The sequence below is a fragment of the Heloderma suspectum genome, chromosome 2 (assembly GCF_057233095.1).
Source record: "Heloderma suspectum isolate Gila_16-S chromosome 2, 16-S_ref, whole genome shotgun sequence".
NCBI lineage: Eukaryota > Metazoa > Chordata > Lepidosauria > Squamata > Helodermatidae > Heloderma > Heloderma suspectum.
In genome coordinates this window covers 139,879,722-139,901,502 of record NC_139459.1, presented here as the reverse complement: position 1 = coordinate 139,901,502, position 21,781 = coordinate 139,879,722, and the positions used below count along the sequence as shown (strand labels likewise).

Here is a 21,781-nt window from a genome sequence, read left to right as displayed (position 1 = left end):
TTCAGTAATCGTGAATGACTCCATCAATTATAGAGAAGTGACCTCCAGGATAAGCAGAGCTGGGTGAAACTCTGCTGATTCTGTTTGCTAGCAACAAACCACCTTCACTTTTAGTTCTGCTCACAGCAAATTTGCTCATAGTTCACTGAGAAAGCAAGTATGGTGTATCAACTGTTTTAGAACTGATTCTGTGGTGAAGTCTCATTGTTTTTTAAAAGTAAAACCTTAAAAAGGCCTCTATGTGTACTGATACTATGCATGAAGTGAGTTCTGTACAGCATGGTATGTTGGCAGAAATTCTCACAAGAAACATCCGTATCAGGTGAGACAATGCAGGCTGCTCCACAGGTAATGGGAGTGGGGTAGGAACTAGATAAGTAGAAAAACAACAACAGTGCTGAAGTTTTCTTTTCCATAGGACAGGTTCTACTCAAAGTAGACCAGGATACTGGAGAGAGTGCCTTCTCCTTTACCAACCTGCCTGGTCACTGAGGTCATTGGAGGGCTTGCTCCTGGTGGTTCCACATGGACCTATGGCCTGACTGGAGTCCACCAGGAGAAGAGCCTTCAGTGTGGTGGCCCCCTTTCTTTGGAATTCCCTGCCCCTGGAGGTCAGGCAGACATCAACATTACATTGTTTCCGGTGCCTCCTGAAAACAGCTCTCTTCCAAGAGGCATTCATTAACCGACCAGTTATGTTTTTATTGGCATTGTGTTTTTAAACAAGTGTAATTTTAATGTGGTGTTTTGATCTTTTTATGCTCTTAGTGTTTTATCTTTTCTGTTCACTGCTTTGAAATCTGTTTAGGTATGGAGCAGCATATAAATATTGTAAACAAACAAATAAATAAACAATGAAGCACTTGGTTCTTGCAATTTCCCTCCCCATTCCAGGTATGCTTGATTGCTCTGCTGAGCTCTGAAATAGTGGCTCTGTGTTTTGGACTGCAACAAATGTGCTGTGGTCCAGCATATTGCCATGGCACCAGGCTGGGGAGGTTGGCAGAGAGAGAGAGAGAATGTTTAATATTTCCTTTACCTTAAGTAGCTATGTACTACAACTATTCTTAAGGGTACACAAGTCCTGGCCTCTTTTTGCGTGGTTCCACAGAGAGAAGAGCAGAAAGGTGGACATAATAGGAAGGATTTCTACAGTTTCCCTCAAGCTTTGAATAGCACTGGATTCCTCTTATATCTATTTCCTGTTTTAAGACATCTTATTTGCTGGCTCATTGTTATTGTTAATTTTGTATTTTGTTTTTCTGTATTGCTTTGCTGTGTCTGTTGTTGGATTGTTACCTTTATTGCATTGTCAGCTGCCTTGAGCCACCTGCAAGAAGGTGGGATATACATTTCTAAATAAATAAATAAAGATTAAAAGTGGGGTCCACCTTGCTGTTTGGGATTAAAAAGTGAGCCCTGGTCTGAAAAGTTTGAAGACCATGGTTGTCAAGGATTCTGGATTTTCTAATTCTTGTCTCTCACTTTTGGGTTTTTGTCCTTTTCAGATGCGCTGGCTCCCTCCCTCAGAGGCTACTTCTCAGGGCTGGAAGTCCCGTCAGTTCTGCTGAATACTGTGTAAGTGGATGGGAAACATCCCTTGTAAACCTGCTCCAGATTATCACTAGGGGGAGTGCCAGGGCTGCTGTTGCTTTTGTTTCCTTTTGTGTGTGTGGAATAGATGTAAGGCCAGTGACTACTTTCATCCTCTGCTTGTCTTGTAGCCATGTGGCTGATAGTAGTTGTTCCAAACTGGTTGCTAAACATTCTCCGTGCCCCCCACGCCCCCCCCCCACCATCTCCTTTCTGAGAGAAACTAACTTCCAACTCTCTACAAGGAAAGAGTTCTGCAGTTTTCTGCTGAAGTTGTAAACCTCGTTCAGAAAATATGTACTTAAAATAGGAAGTTGAGGCCTTTGCTCTTGGAGGTGTAGTGCCTTTTCTTCTCAGAACTGGCAAGTGGGAGGAGGTGGAAGAACTCTTCTTCTTTTCTTCTTTTTTTGCAACCATAGATAACGGATCTGGCTTTTCAAATCTAACATTCTTCAGCCTATTTGGGTTGGTAGAATAAACTTTAATTCAAAACGCAGGTGGTTCTGTGTTGATAATGGATGCTTTGCAACATTCTGGAACTGGCAAAGCTTCTTGTCACAAAAGTAGAGTTGTCTGTGTGTGTTCTTAGTGTTGCAAATCCAGGAGTGTAGAATCCAGTTCCAGCTGGTTGTGGGGAGTCTGAAACAGCACTAAAGCTCCCTTGTGAAGCTGCCATCCTAAGGACTTCTTCTGCTAAGGGGAGCTTGGAAATGTATCCCAGGTCGCATTAGTATGTATCTGCATGGTTCATCATTTGGGGTTCCAGCCCACTCCTCTCCATGCTGTGGCAGCTTTAGACCTGTTCTAGTCTGGTGGCCTCCTGGCTCTGCACTGTGGATGGGGCCAGTGTGGCAAGTATAATCTCAGCAACCAGAGGAGTGTCGCCAGCATGCATTCCCCTCTTTTCTCGGGAGCTGTTCCATGCCATGCCGATGCATTTGGGCTTTGATGAACGTGAGAGCAACCCCATGCCTTTGCCACGCAGGGCGTTGGATGTGTTTGGGGGCTTACAGCCCCTGAAATGAAAGGTGGAAAGAGCAGTTAAGGCATGGGCATGCATATAGTGTATGCTTTGAACATCTGTTTTCAAGTCATGCGCCCTTCCACCCTGAACCCTGGGAATTGCAGTTTCGTGAGAAGCTGCTGCAGAGAGTCTTCACGTTTCTGATAATCCTTAAATTCACATCACCACTTTACTACCCCTCTCGCTGAGAACTATGAAAGAGTTAACATTTTGTTTTAAGGATCTGTTAAGCTTAAGTACCTGTCCATATGGATATGGAGCTTGTTCAGGCATTTCAGGCTAGACAAGAGTTCTTCTCAGAATATGTCTCGGGTGCTCATATTTCTCCCTGTGGGGAGAAAATCACGGAGGAACAGGACCCTGCCTTATTTTACCCAGTCAGTCTGACAAATGGAGGGTGCAGTGGGGCGGGGAGAGGGGATGTGGGTGAGCTGACAGGAGTAAATATTAAAGTTAAGGCATGAAACAGTAAAATAAAATATTGTCAGCACCTAGCCAGCAGTTTTAAAATCAACAGCCATCATCAGACAATTTTAAAAACGTTCTAAATAAAAAAAGTTTTGACTTAGCTGCATAGAAATCTGTAGTGAACTGGGCAAAGAGGCTTCTCTAGGAAGGTTGTTCCTCTGGGAGGTGCCACAACCCAAAAGGCCCTGCTCCTCTTTATAGCTGTCCATTTTGTCTTAGGTAGGAGCTCCCTGAGCAGAGCCTCATTTTAAGATTCCATTCAAATATGAGGCTCCCAAGATTAAAATGTGAGGTCACCGATCACCCTCCCTCCATTCTTTCTGGGGAGTAAGTAATACTTTCACTGTAGAGCTCAGTTTATTTGTTACTTTTCCCTGTGTTGTGTGGGGGAGGGGTTATGTGCAAGTGCCGGAGACCCAGACTGGCTGAGAATTTTCTTCATCATTGGAACTGGCCCAAAGTCTGGCTGGATAGGTCAATTTGTGGTGAAACTGCTTCAGGTTCATGTTGCATAAACTACCAACAGCTCCATTGACCCTCTGAAGATAACAACCAACATGCATCCTCTTGGTCTCTTGCTGCTTTTCTCTAAAACAAAGAGGAGCAATACACCCATCATCTTTCCTCCCTGTTTTTGGCATTTTTAGCCAAATAAAACAAATCTCCTGTTTTTAAACATTAATGAAAACTTCACTGACTCCACATCAAGGTTGAACAGTTGTAAATCAAGTGCATGCATGCGCACACATGGGTTTATTAAAGGACAAGGGTTGTGAGGGTGAAAGGGCAGGAAAGATGTGTGCTGTTCTTAATACCGCAAAGGAAGCCAGTAAGGACAGAAGCAGCGTGGCTGCACAGACTGGAGAGAAGTATGGAGTTTGTCCCGCTGCAGAATAGAATGCTGGTCCTGGTCCCAGAAGATCAGACAGAACTTCAAGCCTCATCCTTCTTGTTTCTCCAGGCAGTATTTTTCAAGTTTTCTATGGGCGGGGGACCTTTTTCATATCAGTCAGTCTCCCCTGAAACCCCAGTGTATTGCAGAGGGTTCTGGAGCATGTACTAAGGCTCACACTCAGTTCAGCCAGGATGATCACTAGCTATATCAGTTGGGCTTCATTATTGCACTGTGTGAACTGCATGCACCCTGGAGCACACCCGCATATTCTCCCATTGCAAGGGGAGATGAGTGGAGGGCAAGCTGTTGTTCAGGAACAGCCATGTATACTAAAAGTGAAGCTGGGTGCTGAGTTATCACAGCTATGTAGCCAAAATGGAGCTATTAAGAAACAAGAGGGAGGTGTCGGCATGCTCGGGGGAACCCCAAAGCTTGCCGAAGTTAGGGAGGAACCCCAAAGCAGGCAAAAGCCCCCCCCTCCCCCACAACCTAATGAGGACTAAGCATGCACAGCGACCACAGAATGTGGAGTCAGTATTGCGGGTGAGCAACGGATAATGGGTGGGAGGAGGAACGTGATGGAGTGGAAGGCGTGACTGGCTGGCTTGAACAGTGAACAGGAGGCTTGACAGTGTAACTTTTAGTTGCAGAGCCTGTTTGTCATGAACTCCTACTGATTTTCTCATTGAGGGGCCCCTGATAAGCTTCTAAGGAGTCCCAGGAGTCCCTAGAATAGTTTGAAATCCACAGCTCTGGAGCATCTCTTGTGCGGCTTTTGCTTAGCCACAAGCTGAAAGACAACTGAGGCAAACAATGTCGTCTCTGTTAGTGGCGCAAACTGACCAAATCAGGCTTGCAGGAAAGAATCCTTGGCATTCCAGGGCCTCTCTGAATCCTGAGGCCAGAGAGTGAGAACAAAGGATGGGAGTGAACACTCCTTATGTGTGCGTGATGGCTCAGTGTTGACCAGGCCAGCTTGGGTGGGTGCAGATTCCTAGGGAGGGCCTGTGTGGAGCTTAATATGTTTGTTTTAATTCTAAGGATCTGTGGTGGTAGTTGGTGTGTACATTACCACAGATAGAAATATCTTATTTACATGCAGTATTCTGTTGAGAACAATTGGACAAGGACCAATGTGACCATTATAAAAGCAGGGGTGGAGAAAATCTGGGAAGATCTAGAACTTCTGCAGAGACATTAACCCCCCCCCCCCCAAAAAAAACGTGAACAAGAATCAGTGAAAACAGAAAGAGGATAACCCTGGATCCCAGTTGCAGGGGGAAAGTAAGGACAGATAGGCTGATGATGAAACGGGTCTTACTTTCTGTGCAGACCTCTGCCATTCCTTGACAAAACAGATCAGGGTAGGGCTCAGCAAGCATTGGCCTCTGAGCCCAGTTCAGCTGCTCAAGGAGTGGCAAACTCTGCTGCTAAAGTGGGATGTGGAGGGCATCACAGCTGCAGCAGTGGGACTTGCCAGCAAGCCTCTTGAGAGGAGGGAGGCGCTTAGCCCATGGCTTCTCATTCGTATTTCAGAAGTGTTCCTCTGGCAAAAGGAACGGTCAGGGGATTAGGACTTCAAGAGGTGCTTTTCTTTCTACACTGGGTGGAGTGGGGAGGAAGCAAGTGACAAGATGAAACTGCTTGGAATCGGGATACCTAAACATCAGTGGAAGCTGGTGGTTCCAGTGGCGTTGAATCTGCTCCAGGTTTCGGCCAGATACAGCTTGGGTAGCTCCTTTAGGGTTCTGGCTGAAACTTGGAGTGGATTCACTGCCCCACTGACATTAGAGCCACCAACCTCCACTGATAACCATCTCCTCCCATATGATCCTGCCTGTCAGCTTTGGAGGGCCTCTTCTGTGTCTTGTCCCCCTCCAAGTTTCTGCTCCCACCCTTTGCCCTAGGGGATCTATCTGACCACCTCCTTGGTGGTACTTCATCATGCTTTGAACATGTGTTTTTTCCTTCAGTTAGACCTTCAGCCCAACTACTGACTGACTGGTTTTGATTGGCTGTCTTGTTCCACTTTTTTCCTCTGACTGTGATTTTATTGGCCAGTGCGTCTGATTTGGTTTGTTTTATGGGTTGTGTGTATTCTGTTAGCTGTTGTGCATGGTTAGCAGTAGAACTGTGCTGGTGTTCTTCTTTAAAACTCAGTGAGTGTCATTTCCCCTGTACAGTGATTTTATTTTCCAAATATGTCATCTGTCATTAGGTGGTGGTGGTGGTGGTGGGGTTATGCAGAGAGAGTGAGCATGCCCATAAGTTATTTTAGTACAAGCATAGTTGTGAGAGAGACATGCATGCAAAAATGAGATTTGAGTAGATTTGTAGATTTCTCTCCCCCCTACAAAATAAGCAGTGTTCTGACAAGAACTGAAATGCACACTGAGCCATATTTGGGAACAGTTCCCTCAACAGCATCTTGGCTGCAGCAGTAGCAAAACCACCATGGAGAAAGAAACATCCCTATCCACATTTTGCATCCCATAACTCTGTATGAACCTTGAGGGACAGAGAAAGCAATAAAGCTCCCTTTTAAATGCCAAGACCAAGTCCCCATCTACATGGGGCATTTATTCCAGTTTTACTGCACCCCCAAGGTGATCATTGCACATGATGCTTGCCCTTCTCCATAGCAAATGCAAATTTTCATGCTTTAAAACCCGCTTTATTGCAAACTCATTTTGTGAAGGGTTTTCCTATCGCTGCGGCTTCATCCAGTTTGGGAGTCTGTGTGACCTCAACTGCCTTCGGTGCGGGCTGGGGGGAGCAGCCTGATCGGTAGAAGGGAAAGTTCCATCATGAAAGGGTGGACACGGAGGAGAGGTGTTGGCTTAACATGTCTACTCGGAAGTAATTCGTCCTCCATTGTACAAGCCTCCATTCATTCGCTGCCCTGCACCTATGCAGTCACTGACATTCAGTTTTAGTTGCGGGACTCCGCCCACCCAACCCCCATGAAAGTGGTTTTTTTTTTAATGTATACACCGCTTTACTGGCCACATTTGCTGTAGGAGAGCAAACCCAATTTCATGAAAAACCCGATTTAAACGGAATCGCATCAGAAACTGTCTCCCCAAGGCTTGGACCTTTTGCATGTAGAGTTAGCACACGTGGCATGCTCACCTAGCCATGGAAGAGCTCTGTGGGCATGCGCTGCTTTTTACCACTGCCACATCTGTTCCTACTTGTTTGACTCACAGGGACCCACACTCACTCATTTTCCTTGGTAGGGCAAGGGAAGGTTAGGGATGACCCAATTCTTCAGCCATCCCTGTCAGCTGGGATAGTTGTAGGAAGGGCTTTACCTTTGGGGTTTTTAACAGTCAAAGGGGGTGGCTTCCCACTGGAGCAGCTGCTAAATGTAGCCAAGCTTCGAGGCATCACATTTTTCTTTTATTAGTCGCAAAACTCACTGGGTTCTTTCGGACAAATAACGCTCACCTTAACCTACCTCCCAGGCTGGCTGCGAGGATAAAATGGGATAGCTCCTCTCAGTGCTGCCCTGCAGTTCAAGGAAGCAGGCTGGAATTCATAGTTGACCAATAATGGCACAATTCAACTAAGGTCTGGCAATTTTGCTGATTGAAAATGTAATTTCAGCTTTCCCACTGAAATAAATGGGATGTTAACATGCTTAACTTTGGCTGGATCATTCCAGCTACAGTTTCACACAATTACTGGAGATGTTAAAAGGATAGGGCAAGCAGAACAGAGTTGCCCTTCTGGAGTGTTGGGACAGCACTCCGGTTCACTGAGGGACTCATCAAGTGACCTGTCCTAGCCCAGAGGGAATTAAATGGAAGGATTAGCCATTGATAAACCTCTTCTCTGTGAATTTGCCAAATGGGATTTCCTCCATGTACAGAGGCAGAATGTTTTGGAATTCCAGATGCTGCACAGGGCAAGCCACAGGGAAATAGCCCTCCTTGTGGGCTCCCCAGAAGCATCTAGTTGGTCATTATTGGGAACAATAGACAAGACTTTGGAGGGTGGAGGGACAGTGATGTAGGGAAGAAAGATTTATGTTTCATCAGTTCATTGGTAACAATGAATGGATGGCAGTTGCAAATACGATATTAGGCAAGTTGCATTTTCAGATTTACATGAATGGTTGTCAACATACCGTGCGCAGTTCTTTAGATTGCTAACATTTATTAGTGTGTCATCAGTTTTCATTACCCTTTTCCCTTAAATTTAAACAAAGGGAAGTGCATGCTATTGCGTTTGGTTTTTCACAAAAATTCCAATAAAAATTTCAACATAATAATAACATTTTGAATCATATTAACTGTGCTTTCAGGTCAAATACTTGTGTGTACTTGGAAACAAATTGCTTTTTACAAGTAAAATAAACATGCCAAATTCGTTCACTCTGTAGGGCATAAGAAAATTTTCCGATGCAAATTACCTCATGCAAATATTCTGGAAACCTCACGGCGCTGTGTTGCTGGGCTCCTATCAGATGGGTGAAGAGAAGCTTCTAATCACTTTTATTATCATCATCATCATCATTATTAAACAGAACTGAAAGCATCAGACTTGGCTTCTGAAAATGGAAAGAATTTCTAAAACAGTACTTAGGTTATAAAGCTACCGTATGATTGGAAAACTGCAGGGGGTGGAAGGATTCGATAGGGGTCCAGCTTAGTTGGGACTTGGGTAGCTCAGAAGTGTTCCCACCCCATCCCTCAGCTGGACTGTTGCTACTTCATCCTTGGTTATACATGGTGCTGTTGAAGCCAGAATAAAATGGAACACTGCTATGGAAGTTATGTAGCCAAGAAGAGAACAAGGGTGGGAAAGGTCGAAAAGCAAAAGGGCAAACATGGAATTGTTCCTGTAGTCTGCACTCTCTTGAAAGCTATTGTCAAGAACAAGGGCTTAGTACATTTTCACCCTGAAATTATAACACTTCTCACATGTAACATGGACCCAGGACAGAGCAATGCTTATATTCTTGACGCACAGATATTTCTGCTACAGTTATTTGTAGCAGATTTTTGTGTTGAGTTTGTACCTTGTGTTGAGTTTGTCGTCAGTCTCCTGCACAACCATACATAAGATTTTTTCCTGTATGGAGATAATTCCACATAACACGTACGTGGGTCAAACATGAAGCTTGGTGCAAAGACTTCATTTTACTGTGGATACTTAGATTGGGTAACTTCTGGTTTTATCAGTGTACTCAAGGAAAACAAAATGTGCAGTTTTGTAAGTTAACATGGAGACCTCTACATTGTAAGAAAAATGTCATGTATAAAGTAGCCCTTACTGGGTGGCCTTGGCTTATTGACTTTCTCTTGCTTTCAGTTATGGGGAATAATATTGACATATAAATACAAATGTAAAACTTGTTGCAAATATTATTTAGCTGTGATTTAAACTTTATAGACTTTTCCAAGGAAGGTCGTGGTGGTGTTGTGCACTTGCCCTGTTGCCAGTTGAAAGAGATTTCATATCTACTCCTAATAGTCTTGGAGGTGGTCCTTGTCATGTTACCCATTACATTCAAGAGAAGCTTTAGAGTTTCTGATGGTGCGTGTATCTTCCTGTCACAGGTACCAGGTGTGTGATGGCGGCTACAATCTGTCTTGTGGGTATTAATGCATTCTTCCTAAGTCGCTACTGGTATCTTACCTTCATCTTCAAAGTTACAGTGTGGTGGGTAAGTCAAGGCCCAGTCATGAAAATATGATTTAATTTGGATGAGCCGAACAGTCTTAATAGCGAAGTAGTGCAAACGAAGGGCAATATCCTATACTGCTGCTACCTGCCCGCTTTTTCCATTGTACGAGCAGGAGCCAAAGCTAGCACAACGGGGAGTTAGGGCGTCATAAAGCAAGCCCCGAAACAAGCAGAAATGCCCATTTCCAGAAGGGGACAGGCTAGCGGAACTCCCTTCTGCAAACTCTGCTGACCTGCCCCTTTCTGGAAACAAGCATTTCCGCTTGTTTCCAGTTCCTTTACCAAGTGTTAACTCCCCATAGTGCTAGTGATGGGTCTCACTGGCATGTGAGCAAGATGGGAGACAGCCCCATGGCCTTGGACCCTCCATTTTTATCATCATTGTTGCTTTGTGCCAAGAGCCACTGCTGAGCAATGCTGTTTCTCTGTGTTTTCCTTAGCAGAAATTAAACTGGTGGTGCTAGTCAGAAACACCTTGCATGGAGACATTTTGCCAGAGGCACTGTGCACCACCAATTTGCTGCTATTGGGTTATTAATATGTGGTATAGCTTCAGAAGCTGAAGCTTTTGTTAGCTGTGCAAGTGTTTGTGCAAGGTTTGGCTGCATTAAGAACTTTGCTTGGTTTGTGCTTGAGCTGAAGCCAATTGAGTTAGCAAGCTGCTAACACCTGGTGTTACTTTTTGTTTTAGAATTGGTTAGATGCATGTCTCTCACTGCCAAGACATGTGTTCAGGGAGAGAAATTCCCCAAGAAGCCCATCTAAACAGTGGTTGTCCTGGCAGTGAAACAGGTATGCATTAAGCCACTACTTCAAGGCAGCACTGATGGGAATCTTAAAGCCATAGATTGTAGAAGCCCATCGTATCTCAGCGACCCTCACTCTAGGTGTCACTGAATGCTCGGTTTTACTGCACTCAGTTCAGAAGAGCAGCAAATGTAAACTGAACAAATTTTAAACTGTTTAGAGGGACAATTGCCTATCATTGTTGTGGGTTGGCTTGAATAGCTGCATTCTTGTCTTGAGCTCTTCCTAGCTTTTGAATATTCTGTCTGGTATGTAAAATAAAAATAAAATTTTACTGTATCAAGCAAGCATAACCCTGTTTTTCACTGGTTTTCCTTTTAGTTGTTAGTATCCCAGAGGCCTTGGTTGGCTGCTGTTGAAAATACGATGCTGGCCTAGATGGATGCTTGATTTAATCCAGGATTCTGTTTATGCTCCTCATGACAATCTGTAGGGGTCAGAAGCAAAACGAGCAAAGCTACAGAGCAATGCTGCCCCTTTTCCTTCATCCATTGCATTGTAGTACAGAATACAGCTGCATTGGTGTGCAGAAGTTGCAATGTAATTTGGAAGCCTTTCAAAGGTCCTCACCCATAAGGGGCTGTAATGAAGACATGGAATGGTCTGCAAAGAACAGGCAAATCCAAACTGAGGCTCACAAGGCAACAAAAGTTTAAGAATCCCTGACATGAGCTAAGCAATATACATAACCTAACCCCTCCTGTATTCTGTTGTGGCCTGTGCTCACACATTGTTCATTGGCTTTTAAAGGTTCTTTTCTACACCTGGAGATGGCCTAGAGCAGAGGTGTCACGTGCTGGTTACCCAAATTCTCCACCAGCAGATTCTGAGGTGGCATGAGTGGGGTTCACCGTGTTTTAGCATCTTACCTGATTCAGCAAGGCTCTTGGCTATGTTCTTATTGAGGACCCTGTGTCTTACGATTGACACCCCTGACTTAAAGGGTTAATTTGCTGTGTGTTTTGACAGACCTGCAGGAGCATTTGCTGTACACAGTCACGGGCATCCAGAGGTATTGCAGCTTCTCCCCATTCCAGGAGCTTGATAGGGTTTTTTTCCTAATTGGTGTATCTTCCCTTTCTTACAGGCTTGAAAAACCTCACACAAGCTTGGATTCCTTCAAGACTTTGCCACAGCCTCTATCACACATCTGCTTCTTAGAAATACAATCAGAAATATTGAGTAGTAATAATGTGTTCCTCTTCTACACTGTATAAAATTTCAAGGAAAAGAAGAGTGCAAATTCTAAAAAGCATGGGTGAACATCTGGTTTGAAAAGGTATTTTCAAGCAAAGCAACAAAGAGATCAAGTATTTTTATGCCAAGCATTGTAAGTAGAAGGATCTTATGCTGGATTGGATCACTAATTATGTGCTTGACTTTTGAATGCCTGTAATTAAGATTTCTCTTTTCCCTATCCTTTTAAGCTGCATGTTCAAGGCTTGTTTTAAAATTTTGTTCAGATTTTAAAAACTGTATTGTTAAAATGTATAGACATTTTGGTTATCCTGGCTGGGAGCCCGAGATGATGTATGTTGAACATATGAAGTGTTCCTGTGGTACATGTACATGTTTCTCCTAATTGTGCCAAATTATATTGAGCAAGACAATCAGAAACACAATCTTTTTTTGTAACTTTGGGATATGTTATAGTTTGCTGTACTACATATTAGCAGAGTCTTGACAGCTGGTTCAAGCTGTGTTTTCTCTAACTGATCACATACTTGGATATACAACTGCATGAAAAAAGCACTAGTGCACAGTAGGAAGCCAGGGAAAAATTTAAACCAATTTCTGTGATTATCACAGCTGGAAAGTGTGCTGCCATGATTACAATAATGGTGTCTGCATACTGCTTCCATTCAGATAAACGTGTCTTAACATGCAGTTGTGTACCCTATATGATTACTTGGTTAAAAAACAACAACAACAAAGCAGCTACTTGTATGTGAGAACCAGTCTTGAATGGCAGAGCTATGCAGGAAATGACCTGGTTCGCACAATCACTGTGGCTTAAACAAGCCATGGTGGGTTGTTTAAGCCACAGCATGTACTGGGTTCCATTTGCCTAGTTAGTCTCCTGGGCAGGCTTTTCATGTTGTCTGAACCTGGGTGGCATGGCTTGTTAGAGGGGGAAAACAGCCCTCAAATAACCCATGGCCTGTTGTTTAAACTGTGGTGATCATACAAACCAGGTCAAAGTCTTCTGTAAAGCAAGTTCATAACATCCCTACAATCTACTTGTTTTTTTAAAAAATAATAATACAAAAACTTATATATATGTGTATTTTTGACATGTAGGTAGTTAACTCCATCTACAAGGAGGATGGGTTCCAGTAACCTGTAAGTTGTTAGCATTACCTGATATCTGTGGGGAAGGCAGGAGGCTTTAACTTCAGGTGTTGATACCGGCACCCCATGTCCATCAAAAAACCAAAGGCTGCATCCAACCTCTAGTGAAACAATCAGGTTCTGGGCAACAGCTGGCTAAGAATGTATTGTTTTCCTGAGAAAGTGTCAATTAAGATACAACGTGGTTGCCCCTGTCACTACTAGTCTCCCCCTCCCGTATGCAAGGGCGCCAGTTTGTGGCACTGCAGGAGGCAGCCCCACATAAAGAACCAAACCACCACCATTACTGTCTCGGCTTGGTTCCTTTGCTCATTTTATACGGAGTAAGTGTGGGAACACGGCAGTCCTTGTACACCCAGTTTTGTATTGTGAAGGCAGCGGGCTGGAAAAATACACAGTTCAGCATGGACTGGTGTAGCCCAAGATATCTTACTAACCCAAGGGCCGCACCACACGTGCCCCCAGCACCTCTTGCAGTGTTGGCGAAGACATCAACGTGCAATGTTGTTCCGCAGCAGCCACTGGGAGAAAGCTTTCGGAGAATGCTTCTTCCTTATTGTGCAGTGATTCGATGGCTGAGCAACTACTTGAATTGCTTCCGCAGTGAAGTGGGGCCTAGACCCTGCAGCTCGAATGATTCACCCCTTTCTAGCCTGATTCATGCCACCATTTTCAGGTGTGATATGTAAGTTGAGTGAATGTAGCTTGAGCAGTTCCTCCTCCGGCCAAACAAGGAAGTAGGTTACATGATTTTGGCACCGTCGTGCAATTGCTTTGCAATGGATACCGCCAGTCAAGATCAAATCAGGATTTGGGTCTGCTGTAACCAGAAAACTGATTCCCAAAAGCCAAAAATGTAAAAATGTGAACTGAGTTATCTAATGATGAATACTGTGAATCAGCCCCAAACTTATGCTTGCTGTTGCTCTTCCCAGGGCCCAGCGTACCATCAGTAGAGCCCCTCGCAGAACTCCTGTAGCTAACTCATTTTCTAGAGAGCAGAGTGAAGATAGGGAGAAGTCAAATGATCAAGTGGGAAACCCAAAGCTTATCCGTCTGAGCCAGGTCACCAACAATCACTTTAGTAATTAAGTCATACCCTTGAAGCAACATTGCTGTGGATTAGATAATGTTGTTTTGTAGAGAAAATAATCTGGCTTTGGACAATAAAGTGCACTCCCCCAGTGCTATTCCTGTCTAAAAACAGGCTATAAAAATCAACGTGCATTTTCATGTGACAAAAAGCTGCATGAAAAAATCTTATGCCTATTTACCTGAGAGTAAGTCCCATTGAACTAATTGGCCTGGTTCACAAACAACCCTCGCATAACCCTACAACGGACCATGTTTAACTCTCATATAACGCACGGTGGCCAGGTTTGGACGACATGACAAGCCCTGGTTGGGGGTTGAATATGCAAAATGCCAGCTGGCGCACACTGGGGCTCACCATGGCTTAAACAACCCACAGTGGGCTTTTTGATCATGTGAACAAGCCCAGTGGGACTCAATTCTGAGTAGACATGCGCTGCAGTTAATTATTCAGCTAGCAAGGATGATCACATGCAGGAGGGATGGACAGGCTCCGGTGCCCTTATTTATTGGTGTAGAAGAAGAAATGTCAGCAGATGGAGCTTTCCTCACACCTGGCTGATAAGCACCAACTGCCAGAGATCACTCTTCTTGCCAGAAACCCTGTCATCCTTTGCATCTGGTCACCCTACAGCTACTCCATCACAATACTGGTGGGTCTGACTAGACTAGCTTGCTCAACAAGGAGCTATTTGTTTTAATATGGTTAAATCTTTCTGAACCTGCTTCCCCACCAAGTACTGTTAATGCTTGTCAGAATAACAACTAACTTCAGTGTCTTAATGAAAATACAGTATTTTTTCATGGAAATACAAGTGACATGTCAAGAAATTAAAGGCTTCAAAAATTGCAAAATTTTCAGAAAAAAATGGGATAGAAAATACCCAAACAAAAATAGATGGATGACTTGAACAAAACTAAAATGTGACAGCAGGTGGTTGAATAACTCTAAAAAGAACTGTATTGGAATTATTCAGCCAAAAACTTGATTTTTCTCTATCACCTTATATTGGCAATGGCTGAAACAGATGATGCTTCCAATTTGTCTGATTTTTTTTAAAAGTTGTTAAAAGGTACTTTTCTATTGTAATTTTCTAAAAATAAAGACAATGATTATAACTTACATCCATGTATCAGTGGATTATGCTACAGTGTCTGGTTATCTGTTTGCATCCATTTGAGGAAATACAAGTCCCTGTGAGAATAAATTCCTTTCTGGGTTTGGGGATCTTGCAAGGAAGCGCCAGGGGGCAGGATGTGCCAGCTACTTGCCAGTACACACACCCAACAGGAATGAGATTTGAAACTAAGGGGTGTTTCCAGTGGTGCCCCTCCGTTAATGGAAGGCTCTTTGATCCAGCAGAGGCTTCCACCAGCGAAAAAGGGAGACGCTGTTTTTGCTGATTCTTCCACCCTGTCTGCAAGAAAACGAGATGAACATCTTTGGTTGGTTCAGACAGGCATGTGCATTACATTCTATCCCATTACTTAATAGTTCAAATATTTTTAAATTCTGAACAAACACCCTTGCAAACTATTTGAGTAGACACCAGGGGCATCTCTACACCAGCCTAATCCTGCATTTAAAACGAGGCTTTCTGCTTCCCTTTTAAATGCAGGATCACAATGACTCCCTTTTTCACGTGCTTCCTTTTCCCTGTCCCCTTTCCCCCTCCTTCTCCCCGTATCCGAGTCTTCCATTATCTTTCATGGATCTCGCTCCTCTTGTTGCCACTTTTACTCTTTTCATGGAGGAAACTGAAGCTGAGCACAACAGGGTAATTCGATAGCTCATTAGCTGCAATCTGTTTAAAAACGGAACAGGGCATTTAGTGCAGGAGACGCCTTGGATGATCACGGCGTCATGTAAAGAGCCTGCAAACTTCTGTGAAGGAGCAATTTCAATTGCAGGATAAAAGCTCAGTGTGAAGGATCCCCAGGTGATCTTTATCCCCAGGCCTAAGGTAATGGCTCATTTGGAATTGCAACCCCATCACATGATAAGTCAGCACTGTATGTGAGCAGGCCCTTTGTCAGGAATAATTCCACTAGAATTTCAGTTCAGTTATGCTTCACCACCTTCAAAATTACTTGCTCAAAGACTCCATCTACATTTGAATTGTGGATAATTAACGATTTTTGCCTCACCTCTGTTTCCTTTTGAGGGAACCGCTTCTGTAAATAAAAAACTTGGTTGTCATCTTAGGTACGCAAACATAGATTGAGGATGAGCAATGAGCAATTAGTGAATGGACCAAGACTGTGGAAAAAGTGAAGATGGCTACTTTTGGACCCCTTGCCTTTTAAACAAGATAGTATATAAAATAATCTTGAATCAATTATATCAGACACCCCTCAAATATGACTAGTATCTTTAAGATAACTTCTCAGTTTCGGTAGGCTTCAAGGAATTCTCAAAATCAATGGTACTGAAGACACATCAAAAGATTATTAGATGGCTTTCATGCCAGGAAATCTACTTGTTAAGAAGTTTTACTACCGTTCCAAGCTCTTTATCCAGATAAGACATTTATATATTTAGCAGCACTTGGCTTTCCATTCTGCCGAGCCCTTATAGTACCTACCAAGCCAAACACCATGCTTAACTAATTAGCTACGCTGAGATATTTAGAGCATGATCTTATGCATGGTTAGACAGAATAAAGTCCTACTACTCCCCAGTGTGCCCCATCCAACATGGCTGGCTGGGGCATGCTGGGAGGTGTTGGGGTTTCTCATGTCTAAACATGGCTAGGATTGTGTCCGTAGAATACCCAGTGTGCTCATGAGAAGCATTTTTTTTCACGGCAGCCGAGGTGGCTCCTGTTGCACCAAAACCAGGGCCATACCACCTCTGGCAAGATTTAGCCACCATCTCCCCATCTCTGCTCTCTGCCTACAAACCATCTCTCAGACTAAAGCTGCAATCCATACTGGAGGGTTGGTGAACCTGATGCCCTCCAGATATTTTGGAGTACAACTCCCATTGGTCCCAGCCAGCATGGACAATGGTCAGGGATTATGGAATCCTTTTTCCCTCTCAAACATTCCAAGTTGGTGAAAATGTAACACAGGCTCCCTCATAACCCCAGTTAAGAACTTGGGAACCAGCTGCCAAAATGAACATTCCTCCTTCCGCCACATCACCTTCCAGGCGTGAATTTTCTCTTCCCATCTCAACTCAAGCTTAACTCGTGTCTGCACCAAGTAATAATGGTTAATGTTAATCACAGTTCCCATTTTAGAGTCTGAAACCAAGAGGTAAATCAGTTCTACTTAGCACTTGTTGGTAGCAGTAGTGGTAATTGTACCAACTTGACTGAATGTACCTGGCAGTGAAAAATGACTATTTTTAATCAAGCCAAGGATGTGTTGCTCCTGGTGGTCTCTAGGCAACAGGACACTGAGGAATTCAATCCAGCACATTAGCAGCTACCTGAATGTGAGCCATGGAGCTGGAAGTAATTGGATGTCACTGTCATCACAATCTCTGTGGTTATCCCTACCTTCAAATCCCTTTCCATCAGCAAGTATCAAGAGCCTAGGACTCCCCTGTGTCCTACCACTATCTGCCTGCACTTACAGGAAGTGACAGGAAAAGCCAAATGGGCATTCTTTACACAATTTGTTTAAGCTCACTTGCCTGTTTCTCCTCCATTCTCTAAAAGCCTAGAAGGACTGTGATGAATTATAGATCAAATGCATTACAAATTGCTTCATGTCAGTTCTCTCAGGCAACCATGCAAAATCCTGCTGGTACTTCCCTTTTGATTCCCTTCCTTCCCCCCACCCCACCCCCAGTTATAAATATCAGGGGAGGAAATTAAATTACCCTTCTGTTATACCAATTTGTAGAGCCAGCATCCAACCAATCTCTATTTCGAGTGCCAAGCTGATAAAAATGAAAAATTACACGCTCAATTTGTGATGACCAGATTTTTAAGTGCTGCTAGGAAATGATTGTATATTACATCGATGCATAAACAGTTTTGTTGGCTGTGGATTTCTAAATACAGTTTTAACTGTACCCTAAATACCTCGGGTGCTACATATCTCAGAGAATACAATACCCAATATTAACATCCCCCTTACCCTAAATTTGAAGAGGAGTTGCAGCACATGTCCCTTATCTACCGCTAGAGTGGTGATGGCATCACTATCATTATCAACTACAAACCCCACTTCAAGAACGGAAAGTTTTTCCTCGTTATCTTTATTTTTTCTAGAATGGGGGAGACACAGACATACCCAATTTATTCCTATTAACCCCCCTGCAATCAAAATAATTAGGAGGAAATGTATTCTTACCCTTTTCCCCCCTAGTTGCCTACATAGTCAATAGTTACATCCAGGAGCTGTTCCCAGTCACTCTGAAATTGGAGACAAGCCAATCTCATAGACTATCCTTAGTATAAGTGAAATAATTAATTCTGAATCACAATATAGAGCCAAGGAAATACTTTAATTAGTATCTTGGTTTTCAAAATGGAAGGATACTTGATCTCCGAGGAGTGTGGAAAACTGTTAGAGAAGACAGTAACATTAGTCTGATCACACCCACCCCCATTTTTGTTTGGATCTTGGATGCCAACTTGTCCCACACTTTTCTAAATGCAATTAAGATGGGTGAAAGAAAACTATATAAGGCAACAGTAAGGCCTTGTTCCTGCAGAGTTTGTTCCTGCACAAGTTGCATAATGTAAAAATTTAGAATTAGTACAGATGTTACCAGGAGAGGCAGTAGACGACGTGATTTTGGGAATTCTGCCCAGCATCTAAGCTGCAGATTCCCAACATAGGCTGAGCTGTATGTTAGTACAAACAACACGATCTTGCAAATAATGCATGATCTCCATAATTTGAGTGGTGCCTTGCACAGGTAACCAATTGAAACTCTACTGGAAATTAATGGAGGTCTTCAGGATAGTCCAAGAGGCACTTCCACATTGCTAAGAGGAAAAGGCCTGTGGAGAATGATCCAAGTGATCGGAAAGCCCTTGAAGGATGAAGCCAGTGGGGCGCTACCTTCTCATTTTCTTCTTACAAAAGGTATTAAGGCAGGTTCAGGTACCAACAACAGTAGTTCTGGAAAGACAGTCTCCACAGAGAGTGGCAAAAGGACCAATAAGAAAAGGGGACAGAAACCCAAGACTGAAGATACCTTTAAAGTCCTGTCCATCTACTTCCCCAAAGAACAATGGGCTGAAATGGGAGAAAATCTGTTATAAGAACATGAAACAGAACTATAAATTTATGACTCAACTAGGTCTTCCTACTCCTAAACCAGCATTTATGTATCATGCGCGGTAACCCCCAAAGACTGCAAATGAGTCCTCCAGGTCAGATGAGGAATGGACACCAAAACCTACAGTAAAGTCTTTTAGGCTACCATGTAATTTGAGCAGCTTGAAAGAGGAAAAGAAGAAAAAGAACACCCTTGATCAAACTCTGAATAAGCAAATAAACACTATGGAACTTGTGTCCCCAAACCAAGATGTTAAGAAAACTGACAAAATATATGTATAGATGCTTCTGTCCATACCACTGTCCACTGACCTTGCAGTAGAATCTGAAGCTGGTAAATAGTAGAGCCATCTATTATTTATTTTCATAGCTACTAAAAAACAACAAGGTTCTGCTTTTCATCCTATAATATGAGCAGAGGTGACTTTAGTGATCTTTACAGCTACTGAGATATGTTGTCTCTGTTTATACTATCTGTTGTATGTTTTTTATGTTTTTAAATTTTGCATATTGTATTTTTAATGTTTTTAATCTCTGTAAACCGCCCAGAGAGCTTCGGCTATGGGGTGGTATAAAAATGTTAATACTACTACTACTATATGAAAAAAAAAATACTGAGGAGTGTTACCCCTGAAGGAGGAGAAGGAGGAGCTTATATTGCAAGCATAGAGCTCATTTTAAGCTGTATCCTGACACTGCCTCCACAGTTCTTATTTTCTGTTTCCAAGAGACAGCAAACATCAGCTTTTACTTCTGTTCAGTCAATAAGCAAAGAAATATACCCTTCTTTCTAGAACGATTTTATTATAAACATGTTTTCTTGACATAGATAAAACAAATGCTCAGTTTTATCTCTAAGTCAACCCCAGATGAATAAAAGAAAATACCCACAGAACCCCAAAGAATTCTTCAAAAACGTCATAAATGATGAACATGAACACTGGCATTACATGCTGAATATATTTTACCCCAATATCAAAAGTCTACTGACAGTGAACAGCTCTGATCCAACTTCACAGTAGCCAATAAAATAAGCATCAAGATCCTTGATCTCAAGATCTGTTCCTTTTCAGCTGCTGTAGCACTGAGTGGGGAGAACCACACCACATTATACACAGGACACTTGTCCTTCAGAGCTACTGAGCACTGGCATAAAAGCTGACAATAGTTCCTTCCAAACGGCCCCCTATTTGCCAGGAACCACATCAGAGTAATCCTTCAATACTCCAGCCAAATGGTCATTGTGAGTCTTGAACCTCCGTTTCTTCTGAGAAGCAGGCTTCTTCCTCCTCTGAACAGGAACCTAAAAGGAGAAATGGGAGATGATCACATTCAAGTTTTTTTTTTTTAATAAAGCCATTAGGAACTGCCTTGCAGGATCAGATCAAAGGCCCATGTAACCCAGCATTCCCATTTCATCAACAGCACCTGGCAAATGCCACTGAGAAGCTCACGAGCACAGCATGATGGCAGCAGCTATCATCTGATGGTTGTCTCCGGCTTTTGACAACTGGAAGTACAATACACTGAATGTGGAATTACTGTTTTAGTATCATGGCCAATAGCTATTGAAATACCAATTCTCCATGAAATTGCTTGATCCTTTTGGAAAACCATCCAGGTTAGAGCCACAAAGACAATGAGTTCCATAAATTAACTAAGCCAGTTTTCTTGGATGAATTCCAGTTGTTGGGGCCCAAGGATGTTGACAAAGCATTTGACCAAGTCTGGCCAACCACCTGTATGCTCAACCCTTGTCCTTTTTGGCTTATTACATCTAATACAGAGAGGTTGTTCAGCTGGGTCCAGAGGATTGTAAATTCCTCTTTGACAGATGGGACAGCACCAGCCTCTTCGAAAGAGGCAGTGATCAGGCCACTCCTGAAGCAACTTATTCTGGACTCAGAAAAAAATAACTATTGGCCAGTTGCCAACATCCCCTTCCTTGGCAAGGTGCTTGTATGAAGAGTTGCCCATCAACTAGAGGCACTTTTGGATGAAATTGATTGTTTAGATTCATTTCAATTGGGCTTTAGGCCTAGTTTTGGAATGGAAACTGCTTTGGTCACCCTGTGAGGTGACTTTTGATGAGAAACACAGCAGATGAGTGATGCTGTGATTCTTTTGGACCTCTTGATGGCTTTCAATACCATTGACTATGGTATCGTTCTGAATAGACTGTCTGGGCTGGGCATTGTAGTGGTTCGGCTCCTACCTGGATGGTTGATTCTAGAAGGTAGTGCTGGAGTATTATTGCTCTGCACTGTAGAAATTATGCTATGGGGATCCACTGTGTTACAATGGTTCCAGTCTTACCTGCAGGGTTGATTTCAGAGAGTAACATTGGGTGACCAGTCCTCGGCCCCTTGGCAATTGAGCTATAGGGTTCCGCAGAGTACCATCCTGTCCCCAATGTTGTTTAACATCTATATGAAGCCACTGGGAGCGGTCATTAAGGGACCTGGAGCCAAGTGCCATCACTACGCTGATGACACACAGCTCTATCTCCCTGTGACATCTGAATCAGGAGAGGCTGTGCAAGTAATGAGCTGGATGAGAGTCAATAAACTGAAGCTGCATCCTAGCAAAATGGAAGCCCTGTGAGTGAGTGG

At 43.2% G+C, this 21,781-nt stretch overlaps 2 protein-coding genes across 4 annotated transcripts in view; one reads left to right on the top strand and one right to left on the bottom strand.

Moving 5' to 3' along the window:
- RBPMS (RNA binding protein, mRNA processing factor) overlaps positions 1–15,049 on the top strand; it is a 145,917-nt gene extending 130,868 nt beyond the window's left edge. Inside the window, exons 7-9 of one of the 2 annotated variants that reach the window (XR_014787869.1) lie at positions 1,509–1,578; positions 9,548–9,654; positions 11,569–15,049. Coding sequence is in view for 1 of the 2 variants with exons in the window: in XM_084835047.1 (XP_084691173.1) it covers positions 1,509–1,571 (63 nt within the window). In the remaining variant the exon portion in view is untranslated. The remainder of the gene's footprint in view (positions 1–1,508; positions 1,579–9,547; positions 9,655–11,568) is intronic. The other variant, XM_084835047.1, reaches the window with a different exon arrangement.
- A 3,320-nt stretch (positions 15,050–18,369) lies between these two features.
- The window catches only part of GTF2E2 (general transcription factor IIE subunit 2), a 47,816-nt gene continuing 44,404 nt past the window's right edge, over positions 18,370–21,781 (bottom strand). The window contains exon 8 of one of the 2 annotated variants that reach the window (XM_084835043.1): positions 18,370–20,472. In XM_084835043.1, the coding sequence (XP_084691169.1) occupies positions 20,356–20,472 (117 nt within the window). In that variant the 3' untranslated portion in view covers positions 18,370–20,355. The remainder of the gene's footprint in view (positions 20,473–21,781) is intronic. The other variant, XM_084835045.1, reaches the window with a different exon arrangement.